Source organism: Typopeltis vanoorti, chromosome 4 (genome assembly GCF_054136105.1).
Source record: "Typopeltis vanoorti isolate ZY-2024b chromosome 4, IOZ_Tvanoo_1.0, whole genome shotgun sequence".
Taxonomy (NCBI): Eukaryota; Metazoa; Arthropoda; class Arachnida; order Uropygi; family Thelyphonidae; genus Typopeltis; species Typopeltis vanoorti.
Window position 1 is genome coordinate 20,371,049 of NC_143552.1, and position 16,725 is coordinate 20,387,773.

The 16,725-nt window shown below is 32.5% G+C and overlaps 1 protein-coding gene across 1 annotated transcript in view; it reads left to right on the forward strand.

Annotated features, from left to right (window-relative positions):
- Nucleotides 1-601: 601 nt before the first annotated feature.
- Nucleotides 602-16,725, forward strand: part of LOC150107152 (uncharacterized) — an 868,219-nt gene continuing 852,095 nt past the window's right edge. Inside the window, exon 1 of the mRNA XM_090391665.1 lies at nt 602-977. Within this exon, the coding sequence (XP_090247791.1) occupies nt 720-977 (258 nt within the window). The 5' untranslated portion in view covers nt 602-719. The remainder of the gene's footprint in view (nt 978-16,725) is intronic.

Genomic DNA, 16,725 nt, shown 5'->3' on the forward strand with positions numbered 1-16,725 from the left:
ATAATTTTATGCCGTCTGTAGGATATTTCAAAAACAGTTTTGCCATATTCATCTTTTACATAAATATGATGTATTTTATTATTATTATTATTACTTATACTTTCATTTCATTATAACGAAGTAGTCCATATTATACTAGAAGCACATAGTTTCATTTTCTGATAATCATCACGAAAATACTTTGATATGCAAGCAACCGGAAAACGATAATTTTTCACGACTGAAACTTTTTCGCTACACTTTATATATTCAGTACTATTTTATTTGACTTATTGTACGCGTCGTTTGACTGGGGCTGATCGCTTTAAGATAAGACACAATGGCCTGTATGTAATGCTCGATGATATATAAAGCATATATCCTTACTGACGCATTATTTTTAAAAATCTTATAAAATATTAGTATTTGTAAGCATTATGAAATTTAAATATTAGCTACCGAAACCTTACTTAGGACTACTTTGTTTGTTTGCAGTGACTCGCGCAGGCATATCCGGAGGTTTGGCCGCGTGTGCTGAGGCTCAGCGTATTATCCGCCATTGCATCGTAACAATCGTGTTCGATAGAGTGTTGTAGGCTCACGGGTTGTAGCCGGTGATTTTTCCGTTAACAGCGTTGGCTTGGCTGCTTTTCCAGCAACCACGGATATTCTTTCCATTCTGGAGTACTCAAAGTGGATAATATGCTTGTGTTTTATACCGCCGTAAGGGAATAACCATCATGAATGGTGATTCTAAACATCGAAACCAAAGGAACCGACGGCGGGAGAGAGCCGTGAGAATGCAGAAGGAAGCGGCCCAGGGTCGGCATCGGGGCGATCCTGGTAGTGGGGAGGAGGAAGAGGGAGAAGATTCTCCCGTCCGTGAAAAACCTCAACGACCTCCCACTCGTAAGAAACGGAGTAAAGAACCGGTGTTTGAAGAGGATTTTATTGATGGATTTGCAATCCTCAGTTTCAAAACATACGAGGATTTAGAGGTGGGTAGGCTTAACTACGAAGTGCGAGGATTGTGGACAGTGTCCGCCCTCACCCTTTCTTTTCTTCCTTCCCTTTTACTTAATAAAATATTTCGTATTCTTATCGTATACTTACACTAGAAAGATAAGTTTTTTGTTATTCTATTTTTGCCCAGTCCTTCCGTAAATAACACAATATTAATGTAGCTTTAGAAAGTAACATCTGATTGAGAGATTTGAGATTTAATCACAAATGAAAGTGGCGTCTTGCCAATTTGTTATTGTAAAGTTTTTTCAATGTCGTAACAAAGTAATTTATAACAGTTTCGTTATTCGCAACGTCATTTATTTTGTTTTAAAAGATCTACTTATAAATAATTTATGAGGAGGAAAAAAAGTATTTCCTTTCCAGTTGATTTGTTTTAAACTATTATTTAGTTAAAAGTTTTCATCGCTATATTATATATATATATATTTAAATAAATAAAATTTGATTTCCATTTTCAGTTTATTATTTCTGAAGTTCTAATTGGCACGGTTTTATGATAACACAAAGTTACAAAAAAAAAAAAAAAAAAAAAAAAGATTTAAGCGAAATGTAGGAAGTAAAGAGGTGAAGGAAATAGAAATGTAATTTTTATTAATAATATTAAAGTATAATAAAATCGTTTGATTTTATTCGTCGATATATTATTCTCTTCACCTCTATTTATATATTTCCGACAGTTACACTTTGTCAGACAGGTGCGGGGTGACAGAACTCAATTCATGTACAAGTGTCGCACACTTTAGCCTAATTTGCGAACATCGGCAATGTTTAGCGTTAGTGAACAGATTTAAACTTTAAGTTAGTTACACATCTGTCAGATAAATAATGGTTACAGAAACAGTCATGATTAAGTATAATTGTGCATTTTCTTAGTTTACAAATGATGTAATGAAAGCATTATTTTAAACTTGATCATGTATTTATAAAAGAATTTGAGCTTCAGCATGTGCATACTTAATTATATTATTTAAGAAAACAGTGTGTGTGTGTGTGTGTGTGTAATTTTAAAAGGTCTTAATTTTAGCTTTAATATTATCAACAGTATACTGCTTCAATGGGTACATATTTTTATGTCTACGCTGGCACAGAATCATATTAATATACTGAGTATATTTAACGTTATACGTTTTAATAATTCTGCACCACATAATCAGGAAAATAATTTTTATGTGAATAGTTTATGTACAGGGAAACTCTTTTTTTTCCTCGTGTCATTTTTTGCAATAAGATATCTAGTAGTTATTCAGGTAATGTGGTGCTCGTGCTGCACATGCTTTTGTTATGTAATATCATAACATAATGATAAACTGAAATGCTGTTATACACAACAGGAAGTACTTGATTTATCTGTCTTTATTTCTTTATTTTTATTTGTAAATAAAAGTGTGTATATGTATATGTAATTTAAAGATAATCAAGACATATAAATGTCTTGATTATCTTTAAATTTGATTTTAATTAAATTTTCGAAGCATTTTTTAGCATTTCTCTTTAGTTTCGTATACAATTTTTGGAAATATGCAAAATCCGTTAATAAAATCTTTGTGGCTGGGCTGGTAGTATTGTATCTTATTAATATTTTAAAGTGAACATCGTTAAGATGTTGGAAACACGTGATTACGCTTTATTAAGTAGCTTTTTGTTTCCATTAACAAATCTCATTTTCTCTTGCAGGATTTGTTTGTGAAACACGACACAGTACGAAAATTGAGAGCAAGTACATTTTAGTGTTTATGCGCGCTCTAATTTCGTTTACTGTGTCATGTTGTGGTGTCACTCGTAATCCGTGTGCTCCTCGAACTAGAGATTTACTTTTGCGTTAAAATTATTGACTATAAATTTAAATCTGTCTGCAGCAGCACCCATATTGCTGTCTGTTTTTCTGCAGAGAGTCGTCACCGTTAGGAAATAATTTTTGTAAGTACATACAATACACTACATTATTTATGTAGTCTTCGCTTCGCTTCATATTTTGCGTCCTGAGTAGTTTTTAACAGCCGAAAAGCTTACAGCAGTGCAAATCATATGACGTCCCTGTTGATTTCAATTGAAAAAAAAAAAAAAAACCATTATCAAATATTGTATAACAGATCTATAAAAAACATCTATATACAGATGTTATTACAAACAGCGTGTCACTTAATGCAAACTTTAAAAATTCTCTCAGAGTTTTTTGTTTACTTCGACAAACTTTCAAAATTCCCATATAATCTGTTATGTAGTACCATATAATACGGTACATAAATTACCTCCTTCCGTTGGAAATAAAAATGATCTAAAAGAAATTCGAATTTTTCTATTAATGCCTTGTAAGCTCATTAAAGCATTATAAACTCGTTTTTTTTTTTTTTTGCCTGTATGGTAGTATTAAAAGTTAAATTGCTAATGCAACTGTTGGATAAGTTCCAAACATTTATAACATGTGCCATTCTTCTTACAATCCTTTCTTTCCTTTGCTGCCGATAACATTTTTTCCCCTCCTGCTACAAGGTGGACTTTCTGTGAACCAATATTAAACTCAACTTATTTATTTTTTACAACGTGGATCATCGATTTGTCATACTGTTTTCAAGCGTTGTATAACTGTATTTGTTTTCTATTTTATAGCATTTAAGGAGCAATGAAATTATGCTTGACATGTTGTTCCTTGTTAGTCGATACTTTCCCCTAGATATTTATGCTTGTTGCCTAGTGATAAGAAATTCTTAAGTTTTTTTCCTTTCAGTATTTTTAGGTAATTAAGCCTCTCTCCCTTGATGAATCTTTGACTCCCGAAGAGTTGATGTAATAATAATAATAATAATATTGCCTCCTTAATTTCAAATACAATCGAAATCACTTAGAAGGTTTGTTTGCCTTTCCAGTTCCATTTTCAGATATGATAATTTATTGGTATATAGAAAATGCATGAAATTGAATGAAATGATTGTACATTTTACAATGATTGTATGTATGTGTATATATATATATATATATATATATATATATATGGCAAGTTTTTTACCTTGGGTATAATATATCTTAAAACCAAGGTTATAAAATTACTTGGTATCTTTAATATATATATATATATTCCACTAGTGTTATTCCATTAAAGGAAGATGCCTTATAAACATCTAAATATACACCTGTTTCTAAACATCCTTGTCGGAAGCGATGTTTTGTTTTCTTATTATTATTTTTAATAAAGGAAATTTTACGAGCATGTGTAAATGATGCAAGGATAATTATTAGGTACTTGAGGATCTACCATGCTATCAACACGCGATACACTGAATTCTCGAACTTTTTCAGCAGTGAAACATTTTATTAGTCATTTTAACTGTTTTCTATATAAATGTTTTATGTAACTTTCAGAACTTTTGAACACCGGTAGGAATTATCATATGAAAGCACCAAGAGCAAGCCGAGAAAGATTGCATTTTTAATATATATACTTTAAAATAAAGCTATTGACAAGTGGTTCGTTTTGAAATAATGACTCCATATGCAATATAAATATAGTTTGTTTCAGTTAATTTTTCTAATTATTATTAATAATAATATTTCTATTTATATTACCATTAGTAACATTAATTGTAAGATTTCATTCTATGTAATAAGTTTCATTCACATTAGAACGTTCACGTTCTAATTCATTAATCTCTTTTTATTTTTAAATTAAGTTGTGATAGTTTTAAACTATTATTAATTCTGTAAAATGAATTTAACTAATCCTTAAGCTAATTAATAAAACCTTAAGTAATATTTATCACAAAAAAAGAGAAGCATGTATATATCCCTTGTTATATATAATGTATTCATTCAGTATTTCTTAATCGTGTGTTAAAATTTTAGCCCTTTTTCTAAGTTTTTTTTTGTCCCTTCGTTGTCATAGTTTAGTATAATATAATATAATATAATTAAGAGAGAGAAATCGGGAGCTTTCTTGGGGGGGGGGTAGACTTGACCTACCCGACGTTTCATCAAACCAGCCCTACTTTAATAATCAGCCGTACAAAGCACCAGGTCTGAGAACATCGAACGATCGCGAGGTCACCTGCTTGTCAGTCTGTCAATGAGAAAATATGCAATATGTAGCTACTATTTTGTAGGTGAAGGATAGGAATAAGTTAATATGAGCATAGAGAATAAATAGAGGAATAAATTATCACAAAGCGACAATAAAGCGATTGCGTTCGTTTCTTTTCTTTCTGTTGGCTGATTGATTGCATGTTTGCTGCAATACAAATAACCGATTACTCATTATGTGTAAATACTGACGCACAGATTTTAATGTTAGATAGTTTAGATTACTGTAATAATGAATTACATTTATGTAATTCATTATTACATTTTATTATTTTATTTTATCGTCGACTGTATATGAAATTCCCTATTGGTTTTGTTTTGATAAAATAGGCAGCATTATATTTAGAGGTTACAATATTTGTTCCTGCTTTGTAATTACATTTGCTTGTTTTGAAATTTCACATATAGAGTTTATTATGCAATATAATAGGATGTGTTATGTAATAATAATAATGAACTTTAGAAGCCATACTTTATTATAAAACTTGAAATTTATTTATGAAAATTTTCAGCTCATAATCACAAACTTAAAATCTCAATTATTTTATAGCCTATTTGGCTGTAAAACACTAGATATTTATTGTCCTATCTTTATGCAACTGATAAAGAAATGGAATAGTTTTTTAGATGTTTATTTTTACAAACAGCTGCGAAGTAGCAAATCTAGACAGTTATTATTATTGTACTGTTCTCAGGGAGCAGAAGAGTCACTAAGGGAGAAGTTTTCTTATCAAATATATTTATTATTATATCAAACATTACTCAACCTGCAAAAAATTTGTCATAATGAATCTTAAATTCATTCAAACTCTTGGCATTCATAACATATTCAGGCAATGAATTCCATAAACTTACCCCTCTATTTATGTAACAGGAAAAGCTTGCTTTCTCTTATGCACTGTTTGCTTGCACAGCTTTCAAGAATAGCCCATAGTCATTGTCCTTTCCCTTTTTTCTACCATTTGAAATATTTCTTCCATATTCATCCCACCCAGTAAATGGCAATACCTCTCATTAGCCTAAACATCTCAGTCATCTCATCATCTTTGTTTTCTGTTTTCCATCCTCTGCAGATTACGTCTTCAATCTCTTCTCATGGCCAAACACGCCACAGGCCTGAAATCATTTTTGTTGAGTGCCTCTGCACTCTCTCCAAAGTGACACTTCACCCCTTTCAAATCCTGGTGATTAGAACTGAACACAGTAGTCAAGAAGTTTTCTGATCAGGACCTTATATAATGGAATCACTACCACTTTATCTCTGCTGATTAGCATCCTTCTCAGCAGGGCCAGATTTAAGGCTGTTGTGGCTCCTAAGCTATAACTTTTAAGATGCTTTCTCTACTGTAAATTTTAGGTTATTTATACTGAGACTGAGGCCCTTGCAATGTGAGGTCCTAAGCTGTAGCTTGTCTAGATTATGCATAAATTTGGCCCTGCATCTCATTGCAGCCCTCTGCATTCTTTATTACCTTTCTGTCCCTTGCATTTCAAGTGCACATGTTCGTTAGACATGTATATCCTTCATCGGAATTAAGGTTAATTAATGTTTTTTTGTTAAAATAAATGTTGTCTGCTCGAGGTGAGTTTTTCATAGTACTTTTAAGCCTTATTTTTCCATACTATTACATTACTATGATAAAATAGTAAATAAGGAAATTTACTTCTTTGTAATCTGTTTTGTTTATAATTAGATAATTTCTTGATCACATAAATGAGAGTTGTAAACATTAATATACACTAAAACTTATTATTTGTGACACCTCCAAGGAGTCTGAAGATAACTTATGTTATGAAAGTGGCAATTATTATATCCAATATCTACTATATAATAATTACCATCAAATATTTGACTATTCTAGAGAAGTCTGGGGATTAACTACAGAAAGAAGATTATAGTTCTTCTCTTTGTACTATATTTTAAAATAATTTAAATCTTATGGTGTACAAAGCTTTTCATTCAAAAGACTGAAATATCTATTTCATATAAATAATTCATGGTTCTTGTAATGTATTTTAAACATTATACTTTTTTGTTAGTAACAAATCTAGGTAAAAGTACATGCAATAAAATATTATATTTTGAATGATAAGATGACATTTTTCCTAAGAAGAGAGCAGATGTGTAAATTCATCAGTATTATTTTAAATATGTTTATAACTAAGCCTAGTATGAGTCTAAGAAGCATAATTTTTATTTGAAAATCTTAGCTCAAAAAAACAAAAATCCCCCAAAAGCACTAATTAATTCAAAATCTATTTGCTGTTAGTTCTTTTTCTCTCTGACTGTCATCTTTTGTCACATGTTAACCTATTATTAATATTTGAATGATAATCCTGCTCATAATTTGTCATGTATTAGTATACAGTGAATTGATTAGGTAATCTGGAAACCCTGCTCTAGAAATCAAACATGGTACTCTTTCAAGCTATGTCAAGTCTTCAATAAAGATATTCACAAATGTTCATTCACAATCCACAATCTGTTGGTCGGAAAGTAGAGATATTATCCTCTCTTTCAGTTGAGTCTGCTAAATGATTGATTTCCTTTTATGGGAATTCACTTTCTCCATTATAGTAATTACATTTGTTACTGCCAGGCCTATTTATTATATTAGTGAAGCGTCCAAAATGTTTTGCTCATTGTAATGTTTCGATGTATTGCTTGTTTGTTTATAATTATTTTCCATTAGTTTGCACTGATCAGAGATCAAATTGGTGTCACTTGAAGCTTATAAAATTTAAACCATTTTATCTTAGATACGTGGGCATATTTCCCCCCCCCCTCAGAAATAACCTTAAGATACATATTTATCATTTAAATTTTACAGATGCTAAAAAATAAATATATAAATGTAAAAGAAAGCTATGATTCAGCTTTTAGTAAGTATTTACAATATTCATTTTTTGAATAATTATAACTTTTATATGTATTAATTAGAAAGGAAATGTAAAAGGATTCTTTTTAAGTAAACCAAAAATACAGTCTTCTAGACCATTTTACCATGCATTTAATATACCAATTTATCAGCCTGAGCTAAGTGCAAGTATGATGTATCAAATGTTGTCAGGATTGCTGTAAAATAAATATGTATATGTTTGAGGCATAAGGGGAGAAGAAAGAGACTTGAAAGCCATGATTAGCAAGGTTATTTCTGTTGGGAAAGATGTTTAAAATGAAATTAATACATTTCTTGAAAGATAATACACTAACCCTTGAACTGCTTATTCTGTTTTTGTAATACAACACTCTTTCTTAATTATTAATACAGCTCAAAAGCTGGGTGGGGGGTAAAATCACTTCTTCAGATATTATTCTTATCTACAAAATTTAATGCAGTTGAAACTGCATGTGAGTTTATTTCATCTTCCTTTTTCATGTTATGGTTGAATGGCCTATTATGGCAAAGTAACTTGGCTTCTTAGAAACCTGATTCCTGTCTGCCCTGTCTGCAAATTACTTGTGTTCTGTCTGGTTTGTGTATTCTGCAGGATGACAAACCCTAGTTTATGGGAGGGAAACACCCTGTCATCTCCAATGAAACCAGCCAACTCACATTTAGTTGAAAAGCTCTGATAAACATTTTTACATTCTAGATGGGATTTGAACTTGGATCCTTTTCCAGTGCTTTGTCGAAACCAACTGAGCTGTGGAGGCGCTTGCTCGTGAGTTTATGATTAGGTTAATTTTATACTTTTGTATATTGTAAATACTCTATGTTAAATTAGTACTGTAGGATCCCCTTTACCTCTCTGTAGAATACTGGTATGGATAATCCTGTTGTCACATATGGCCTATACTGCTATATATGGCAAACAGATGGAGAACTTCAAAAGAGTTGTTGTAAGATGAAACTGCCATATCAGTCACCTATCTATTTTTTTGACATTGGCACAAATCTTTGTGCCAGATGATAGGTGAAAATCTTTGTGACATTGGCACAAAGATTGCAATCCCCAGAAGCAACAACTTTAAGCAATTATTAGCTAATTGAAATGATATTATTGGCTGATGGTGCTACCTTAGCCAAGAAATGCATAGGAAGATCCCAGAAACAAAGGATCAAATTGATATACAGACAATCTATCAAGTTTTCAAAGCATTTATAGATGGTTGAGATTAGTAGTAGTGTTACTAGTAGTACTGTTGATGTTATCAGTAGTAATAGCACTGTTGATGTTTAGGTTATGTTCATTGAATGTCATGACTAGTCTGCAGAATGGTTGACATCTGTAATATCAAGTATTTCTGTTGGGAAAGACGAACACAAATGAATGTGGAACACTTTTGGCTAGTGTAGTCCTTCCTACTCTGTTGTGGCAATTTTGTGGAACATACCCATGTTTCTTTCAGTGTGAAGGTACACCATACCACTGGTGTTTCTGCAACATGGTTTGAGAAAAATCATGTGAAAAAAATTGACTTCCATGTGAAGGAATTGATTTGGCTTGCATCTGACACTCAGTCATAAATGTAATGGTTGCAGTACATGTATGACCTTGGGGATCCAAGGTCATGTACTGGGTTGAGATCAGTATTACACAGCATGTCTGTTTTATGCAGAGACATAGCTGGGGGGGAGGGTGGTCCGCCCTGGGCGGCACTTTGAACTTTTGCAGCTAATTCTAAAATACAGTCTCAAGAACTCAGTTCCAGATATTGTAATACTACTGCGAATTTTCCTCACAATTACTGTAAGTGTAGCTAGTTGTGAAAGGAGTTTTTCTAAATCAAATTGATCAAGAATTACCTACATTACTATGAAATAGACTTGTCCAATGTCGTCAACGATTTCGCTAACAGAAAAGCAAGAAAAATAACATTTTAGAATGTTGAAATTAAAGTTTTACTTCAAAAATAAGCATATTGTTTTAATTTATTTCCCTATACATCGTTTTGATTTTTTGTAGTATTTTTGGTGTATATTGAGAGGGGCGGCAAAAACTCTAGCTACACCACATGTTTTATGTCATAGATCTAAAACAGATTGTTTTAAACTGAGGGTCATGCTGAAGAAAGAATGGTTTAAAAGAAGCACCCATATTATCAGAAACTGGTGGAAATTATGCCTAAAAGGATGGAGGGTGTGATCAGACCAAAGGACCCATAAAATATTGAAGTGTGGGTATGTGTTATTTCTTCAAAATATAGTGCTTTCTAAGTTGGTTAGATGGTATTACAGCCAAAGTAATTAATGTTGTGAGCAACTATTTATGTTTGCTAGCTGCATTTTCTGATCAACATGCCTCCTCTGTAGCATGAAAAGTCAGAGTATTTAGGAAGAAAAAGGTTTCCAACTTAATATTGAAAAGTCCTTGTAAAAGCTCTTGTTTCCTAGATTAATGATGATGTTATGTCCTTCTGAACTATGGAGATACATGACTATGACAAGCATTCTAAAGTTAGTTTTAATTAAGATGATTGTACTCTTATGTACAAGGTGAATGAAATTAATTACATCAAACCTATTATTTAGTTATAGTATTATTCATATTGGGATAATTGTCTTTATCTATGATGTTTGTTAAAGATGTATGGAATATACCAACAGTATATGAAATTTTTTAAAGATCATTTGGATCCCATAATTTCTTGAAGTCCCATTTTGATTTTAGATATTCACTCATATAAATTACAGTGAAAAATAGGTCTTCGTTTTAATTAACTTCATTGCTACTTTACCAGTGCATATTAGCTTGTAATTCTGCCTATTCAGTATCACTTATCCTGCTTTTCTCTCTATCTTTTCACTTTTTCTGAAGTAATGTAGTATTTATTCTGACAAATTCTTACCCAAGAAAAGTAATTTAGAGCTGTGTGTTATAGAGTGAAACTTCAGTAATAAACCTTCAGGTTAGGATTGCATCCACACAGTTTTTTTGAGAGGAAAGGGCATTTGAGAACTTAGGTGTAATTCTCCAAGTTATTGGAGAATTCTCTTTGTTATTGTAATTCTACAATAACAAAGGACCAAAAAAAAAAAAAAAAGGCAGAGGAGAGAAGGTAGCAGCAAATACACTGTGTACCATTGTAATGGAAGTTGTATTTTGTTCTTCCTGAAATTTTTATTAACAGAATTAAATTGAATTAGCAGATTTGTAGACATTATTCAGGTATAGTTGATAGTGGATGATATTGTCAGGGGTAGAATGCAAAGGATAATTTCATTTTCTAGGAAGTGGTGATATTTTGCTGGGGAAGTGGTGTTGATAATGATAGCAGAAGAATTGCAGCCAGTAAAAGTAGAGGTTCACTAAGAAGGTAGAATTGAGGAAAGCAGTAAATTTGAAGGTATTTCCATGAGATAGAAGTCAGTAGGACAAAATATAGATTTGGTTGCTACTGTAGGGCTGAAGGGTACAAAAGGACATGTGGATGATGTACATCTGAAAATTAGCTCAGTAAGCACTAGGTGAGTAATCATTATGGAGGACTTTAGTTGTGAGAAATGTAGATTGGAAGGAGGAAAGGGTGCATGGGGAGAGGAAATGGAATTGATGCATCTACTGAGGGATAATTACATAAAACAGCATGTGACTAAAAGTTCATGGAATTTGAAAGTATTGGATCTAGTGATAGCATCAGAAAAGTTAAATGTGGAACTACAAAGCTGGTGAGGCAGCTTTCGGAAGTGGCATGGCATAACAAACTGTAAAGAAGAATGTCAGTAGTGTATGAGAAATAGTCAAAGAGTAGATAAGGAAAGCAATGTTAGATTATGCAAAAAATATGATGTTGTGGAGGGTTTACAAGTAAAAAGGTGCCCAGCAGATTCATGAGCAGCACAAAGCATATGCCAGAAAGCAACCAGCATGCTGAGGAATGCAAATTAAGATTATGAGAAGAAATTAGTCATGCATGCTTGACTAATTACATGCAGAATCAGAAGATATAGTTGAAATACTGAGCCATAATTTAATGTCATATAAGTAGAGATAATGCAGTGACTGGACTGATGTGATGGATAGATATGAGAATTGAGGTAGATGAACTGGAGATGTTTAAGATATCAAGAGATTTCAGTGTGAATACATCCATAGGATTGTATGAGATATCAGCCTATGTTTTACAGGAAAGTTCAAGGACAGTGCCAGGAACCAGGCTGGCAGAAGTGGCAAATTATAGACTACTTCGAATCTCAGGAGTGGTAGTTAAGGTATTAGAAAAGTTGCTTAAGGTCAATATTCAGGGATGGATAGATAAGAATATGATACTGTGTGGGACATAAGAAGACTTTGCTTCTTTTTTTTTTAACAGTCAGTTGGATAAGGGAAATATTGCTGGACATTGCAGATCCATTTGACAGAATGATACTTGGAGCTCTATTATGAAAGTTGGAGCAGATGGGGGACATGAAGATGATGATATGGCTGATGGACAAGCATCTGAGACAGTATGCAGTAGTGGATTTAAATCAAAGAGAAAGCAGGTGATCTGTGATGTGCTTCAGTACTCTACTTGGGCTACTGCTGTTCAGTTTGACATTGGGAATGAATTGAGGGGGGGGAATATTCAGTTCCAAAAACTTTAATGATATGCAGGTAACATTTTAGTTTCTTAGGTCTTGTGTTGTTAGCTGTTGTCATACACTAATGTTGCTTCTCATCACTTATCCATAAACTTGCACCAAACAAGTTGTGTATGAGGGGATTAGCACCTCTGAAAAGAAAATAACTGTGGAGCTTCATTGAATTCTGTTCTTGGGCTGCTGTAGCTGCAGTTTATCTTATTTACATAATGTTTCATGTGGTTTGCTAGGGAAGATTCACTTGTTTGCTGATGATGAAAAGTTGGGAAGCATCATAAAAAGTGATATGTCATTATCCCTTAATGACTGGTAACTTAGATGGACAATGGGAATGTTGTTTAATATCTAAGTGTGGTTTGTTCTTTAGAGTGCAGAAGTGTAATGCTGTCTACTGCATTGGTGGAACTGTGATCCAGTAGGTTTGTGAGATTCAAGATCTGAATGCCATGGTTAACAGACCTAAAGCTCAGAGAACATTGCAAAAATTGTGATGGTGGCATAGTACATTTCTACTGTGATAAGGAAGTAGTTACATTATTATATACAAGGACTTGATCAGATCATACACAAACTACTCTTCACAGTTTCATTGTTTGGTTTGTGTGTTGTCTAACTATGTAACTAACATTAATATGAAATGTTAGTTACAAGGAGAAGTATAAGAATGTAAATTGCAAAGCTTGGTGGAGAGGTGATCTGATAGAGGAATTTAAGTTAAGGAGATTTTATCAGATTAATTTGGAAGGGATTATTCAGATGGTGAAAGGTAGATAGGGAATGAGAGGTCAATCCTAAAAGCTGTATAAAGTGCGATAAAGAAAGGATTGTGTAGATTTTTTTATATGGAGAGTTGTGAGTGAGCAAAATGCAGTGCTGAAAAGTGTTTTGAATAAGTTTAATGAAGTATGATAGATATGACACTGGTTGACAGCTAACTTCTGTTATGAGTCTGTTGACCCCTTTGAGGTCTATTAATAATATACAATTTTCTGTTGTAAACACCCTTTTATTTTTTAATATTTGTCTCAAATTTATGTCATTTTCTTAGGAATGTCTTAAACTGTTAGTATTGTTATATAATTTTTACAAATTAAAAAAGTTGTGCATTACTCCTTCTTTCTTGAGCCTTTGCAGTTCTGAAAAATTATTTATTTATTTATATTTTTATTTTCCAAACCACTGATATAATAATCTGTATTGCAGTTCCCATGAAAGTTGCTTCAAAATCTGTGATAAATTCTCAATAAATAAAGCTTGCAATCTCTCATGAAGCCATTCAGAAAAGCAGCTTCTTTTCTTTGCTTTTCTTTATATTTCATACAAGAATCTGCACGAAGACAGGGAAGATTTCCGTGATTTGTACAGAGTGCAGGAACAAGTACTTTCCTTGCATTTACAAGCTGTTAAACTTATTAACATGAATATTGTATTTGCTTTATTAGGCCGGGTAACTTAAATTGGCATTACAGCTGTACCTTCATGCCAATATTTTTTATAGGATTCATTGGGAGAAGACAAAACTATCACATACCAGCTGTTTGTTTGTACGGAATCTTCAGTGTCTTGAAAGGTCCATTCCGTCTCTCTACTAAGTAAAAATTATTTCATGTCCATATCCAAGTTTTAGAATGCACCACTTAGCACATCTTGATACTATATTATATTTTATTTCTAAATTTAGGTGTTTTATCATAATTGAGCCTCTTTAGCTCAGTCAGTTTCGACAGTGTCCTTTGGAAAGATATGGGTAGCCTGTCTACAACATGAAGAACTTTTATCAGGAGTTTTCATCTGAAATTGAGTTAGCCAGTCTCATATGCATGGGGCATTGTAATTTCTCAGGTTTTTCATCCCACAAAACAGGAAAACAGCCAGAAGAGCATATGCAATATACAGACATAGGAGACTTTGAGAATGAGAATTAACCACTCTATTTCATCAGATTTGTTTTTAAAAACCCCTGCATTACCATGTTGGTCTACACTTAAGATATCATAACTTTTATAGATTGCTGTATTTGATTTAATTAAATTACTTGGAACTTACTTATTGCTGTAACTTTTTTTCTCCCAGAAACTCGGGTTTTTCATCCTACATACAGACAAATCGGCCCTTCAGAACACACGCAATTTACAGACAAAAAATACTAGTTGTGGTAGTGGTGGAGGTGGGCGGTAGATGGCGTTGATGGAGATGATTCTTAGTAGAGGTTCGGTGTAGTGGTTGAGACAGTTGTAGGTGTCCTCCCGCGATGAGTCTTCGGACTCCTTGGAGGTGTCACGAATAATAATAATAATAATAACTAGGTATTTTGACACTACAGGGTAAAATGTTAATGATACTTCACCTCCAGATTTTTCCATTTGGATAAAATATCGATTGTGTGTCCCATCAATTGAAGAATGCCTTGTAGTTTAATTTTTTTCTTCAGAAACAATATATTAATAACCATTAAAAATAAAACTTCCATATTTTTTAAAATTGCATTTTTGTATAAGTCATTGTGCCTGTCACTTGGTTAGGATGATGCAAGTTACTCTGTCTTAGTTATAACATTAGTTGTACCTATAGTCCCCCCCCCCCTCCTTTGTTTTAAAATTTTATTTCCACCTATGAAAGTTTGTAAACTTGTCATGCAAGGTTGGCTAAGAATTAGATAATCGAGAAACTGTTTTAGAGACCAAATGTGGAATTTTTTAAGCCACTCTTGCCTCCATTTAGTGGAATGATTGTTTCACAGGCAATGAACTTCTTCTACTACTTACAAACATTAAAACATCCATGCTCATAGTGTGATTTGAACCAACATTCTATTTATTATTATTTGTTTATTTATTTATTTTTTGAGTTGGAAGGTTGGAGCTTGTCATACAAGGTTGTCTTAGCACTTGGTTAAGCAGGCTGGCAGCTAGCTTCATAGCCATGTTGTTGTTGTGCTTACTGTAATGCTTCTTCTTCTAACATAGGTGTGATATATTGCTAAATATTTACGTGTTTATTAATAAAATTATCATTACCTTTGTTACTTTTATGTGTGGTAAATATAATGATTCAAATTACTGCTTAGTAACTAAAGATCTACAAAAATAAATGACTGGATATATTGAAATTATCTGATGTGAATCTTCCACATAATTGCATTCAGTAAGAATTTAAGAATCTATTTTATAAAAATATTATAAAATAGCACAGTGCATAATTTATTTTGTTTGCACCAATTTGCAAAAATTTACTATTTTTAGATTTGACTGTTTTATTAGTTTTCTGAACTATGATATGTTATAAGTAGTGCACCCAGAGGGGGGAAAGGGTCCCCCCCCAAAAAAACTAGAGAAGTTTCCAAAAATCTTTTCCTAATTAATAAAATTCATTTTTTTAAAAAAACTTATATTGCGTCGGGTCTTCTATTAATATACCACTCATCAATTAGCGATCATTGCAGATGTCCAGTCATAGGTCGTATGCAATGCGTAGTGTGTATTCTCAAATCGCCTACTCAACTCAGCCCCCCCCCCCCTAAAAAATAGATTAAACCCTGAGTACGCTACTTTGTGTTATTACATATACTTTGCCACATTCTCTTATATCTTAGTTCATTTGAAATGAGGTGCATCTGTATCACTTGTGGACCTAGGAACTTTTTTGGAGCAGGAGAGGAGGGATTATATATTCTCTCTCACTCACTCACTCACACCCACACACACACACAGAGAGAGATTAAATCATCAAATTTTGGGGGGTTTGGTAGCTAGAAATTAAACTTCTAGCTATCAAACATATTAAAAAATTTGCTAATTGATGATGAAGATCATCATCAATTAGCAAATTAGATGCATCAGCAATTAGCATAATCAGAAAGAAAATTTCTATTAATTTTGTTCTTAGAGATAGTATCATTGGGAAGAAAATTGATAGTTTATGAAGAAAATTGATAGTATATATACAAGCATCTCTTTAATAACATAAATCACTAATGTTCATATATCAAGGAATATGTATATAAAAATTGGATGATCTAGTTCTGATCTAGAATTGTTTATGACAAAAAGATAAATGGATAAATATTAATTGGCAGAAGGAAAAAAAAAGAAATTGTAATCTTAATTCCAATAAATTTATT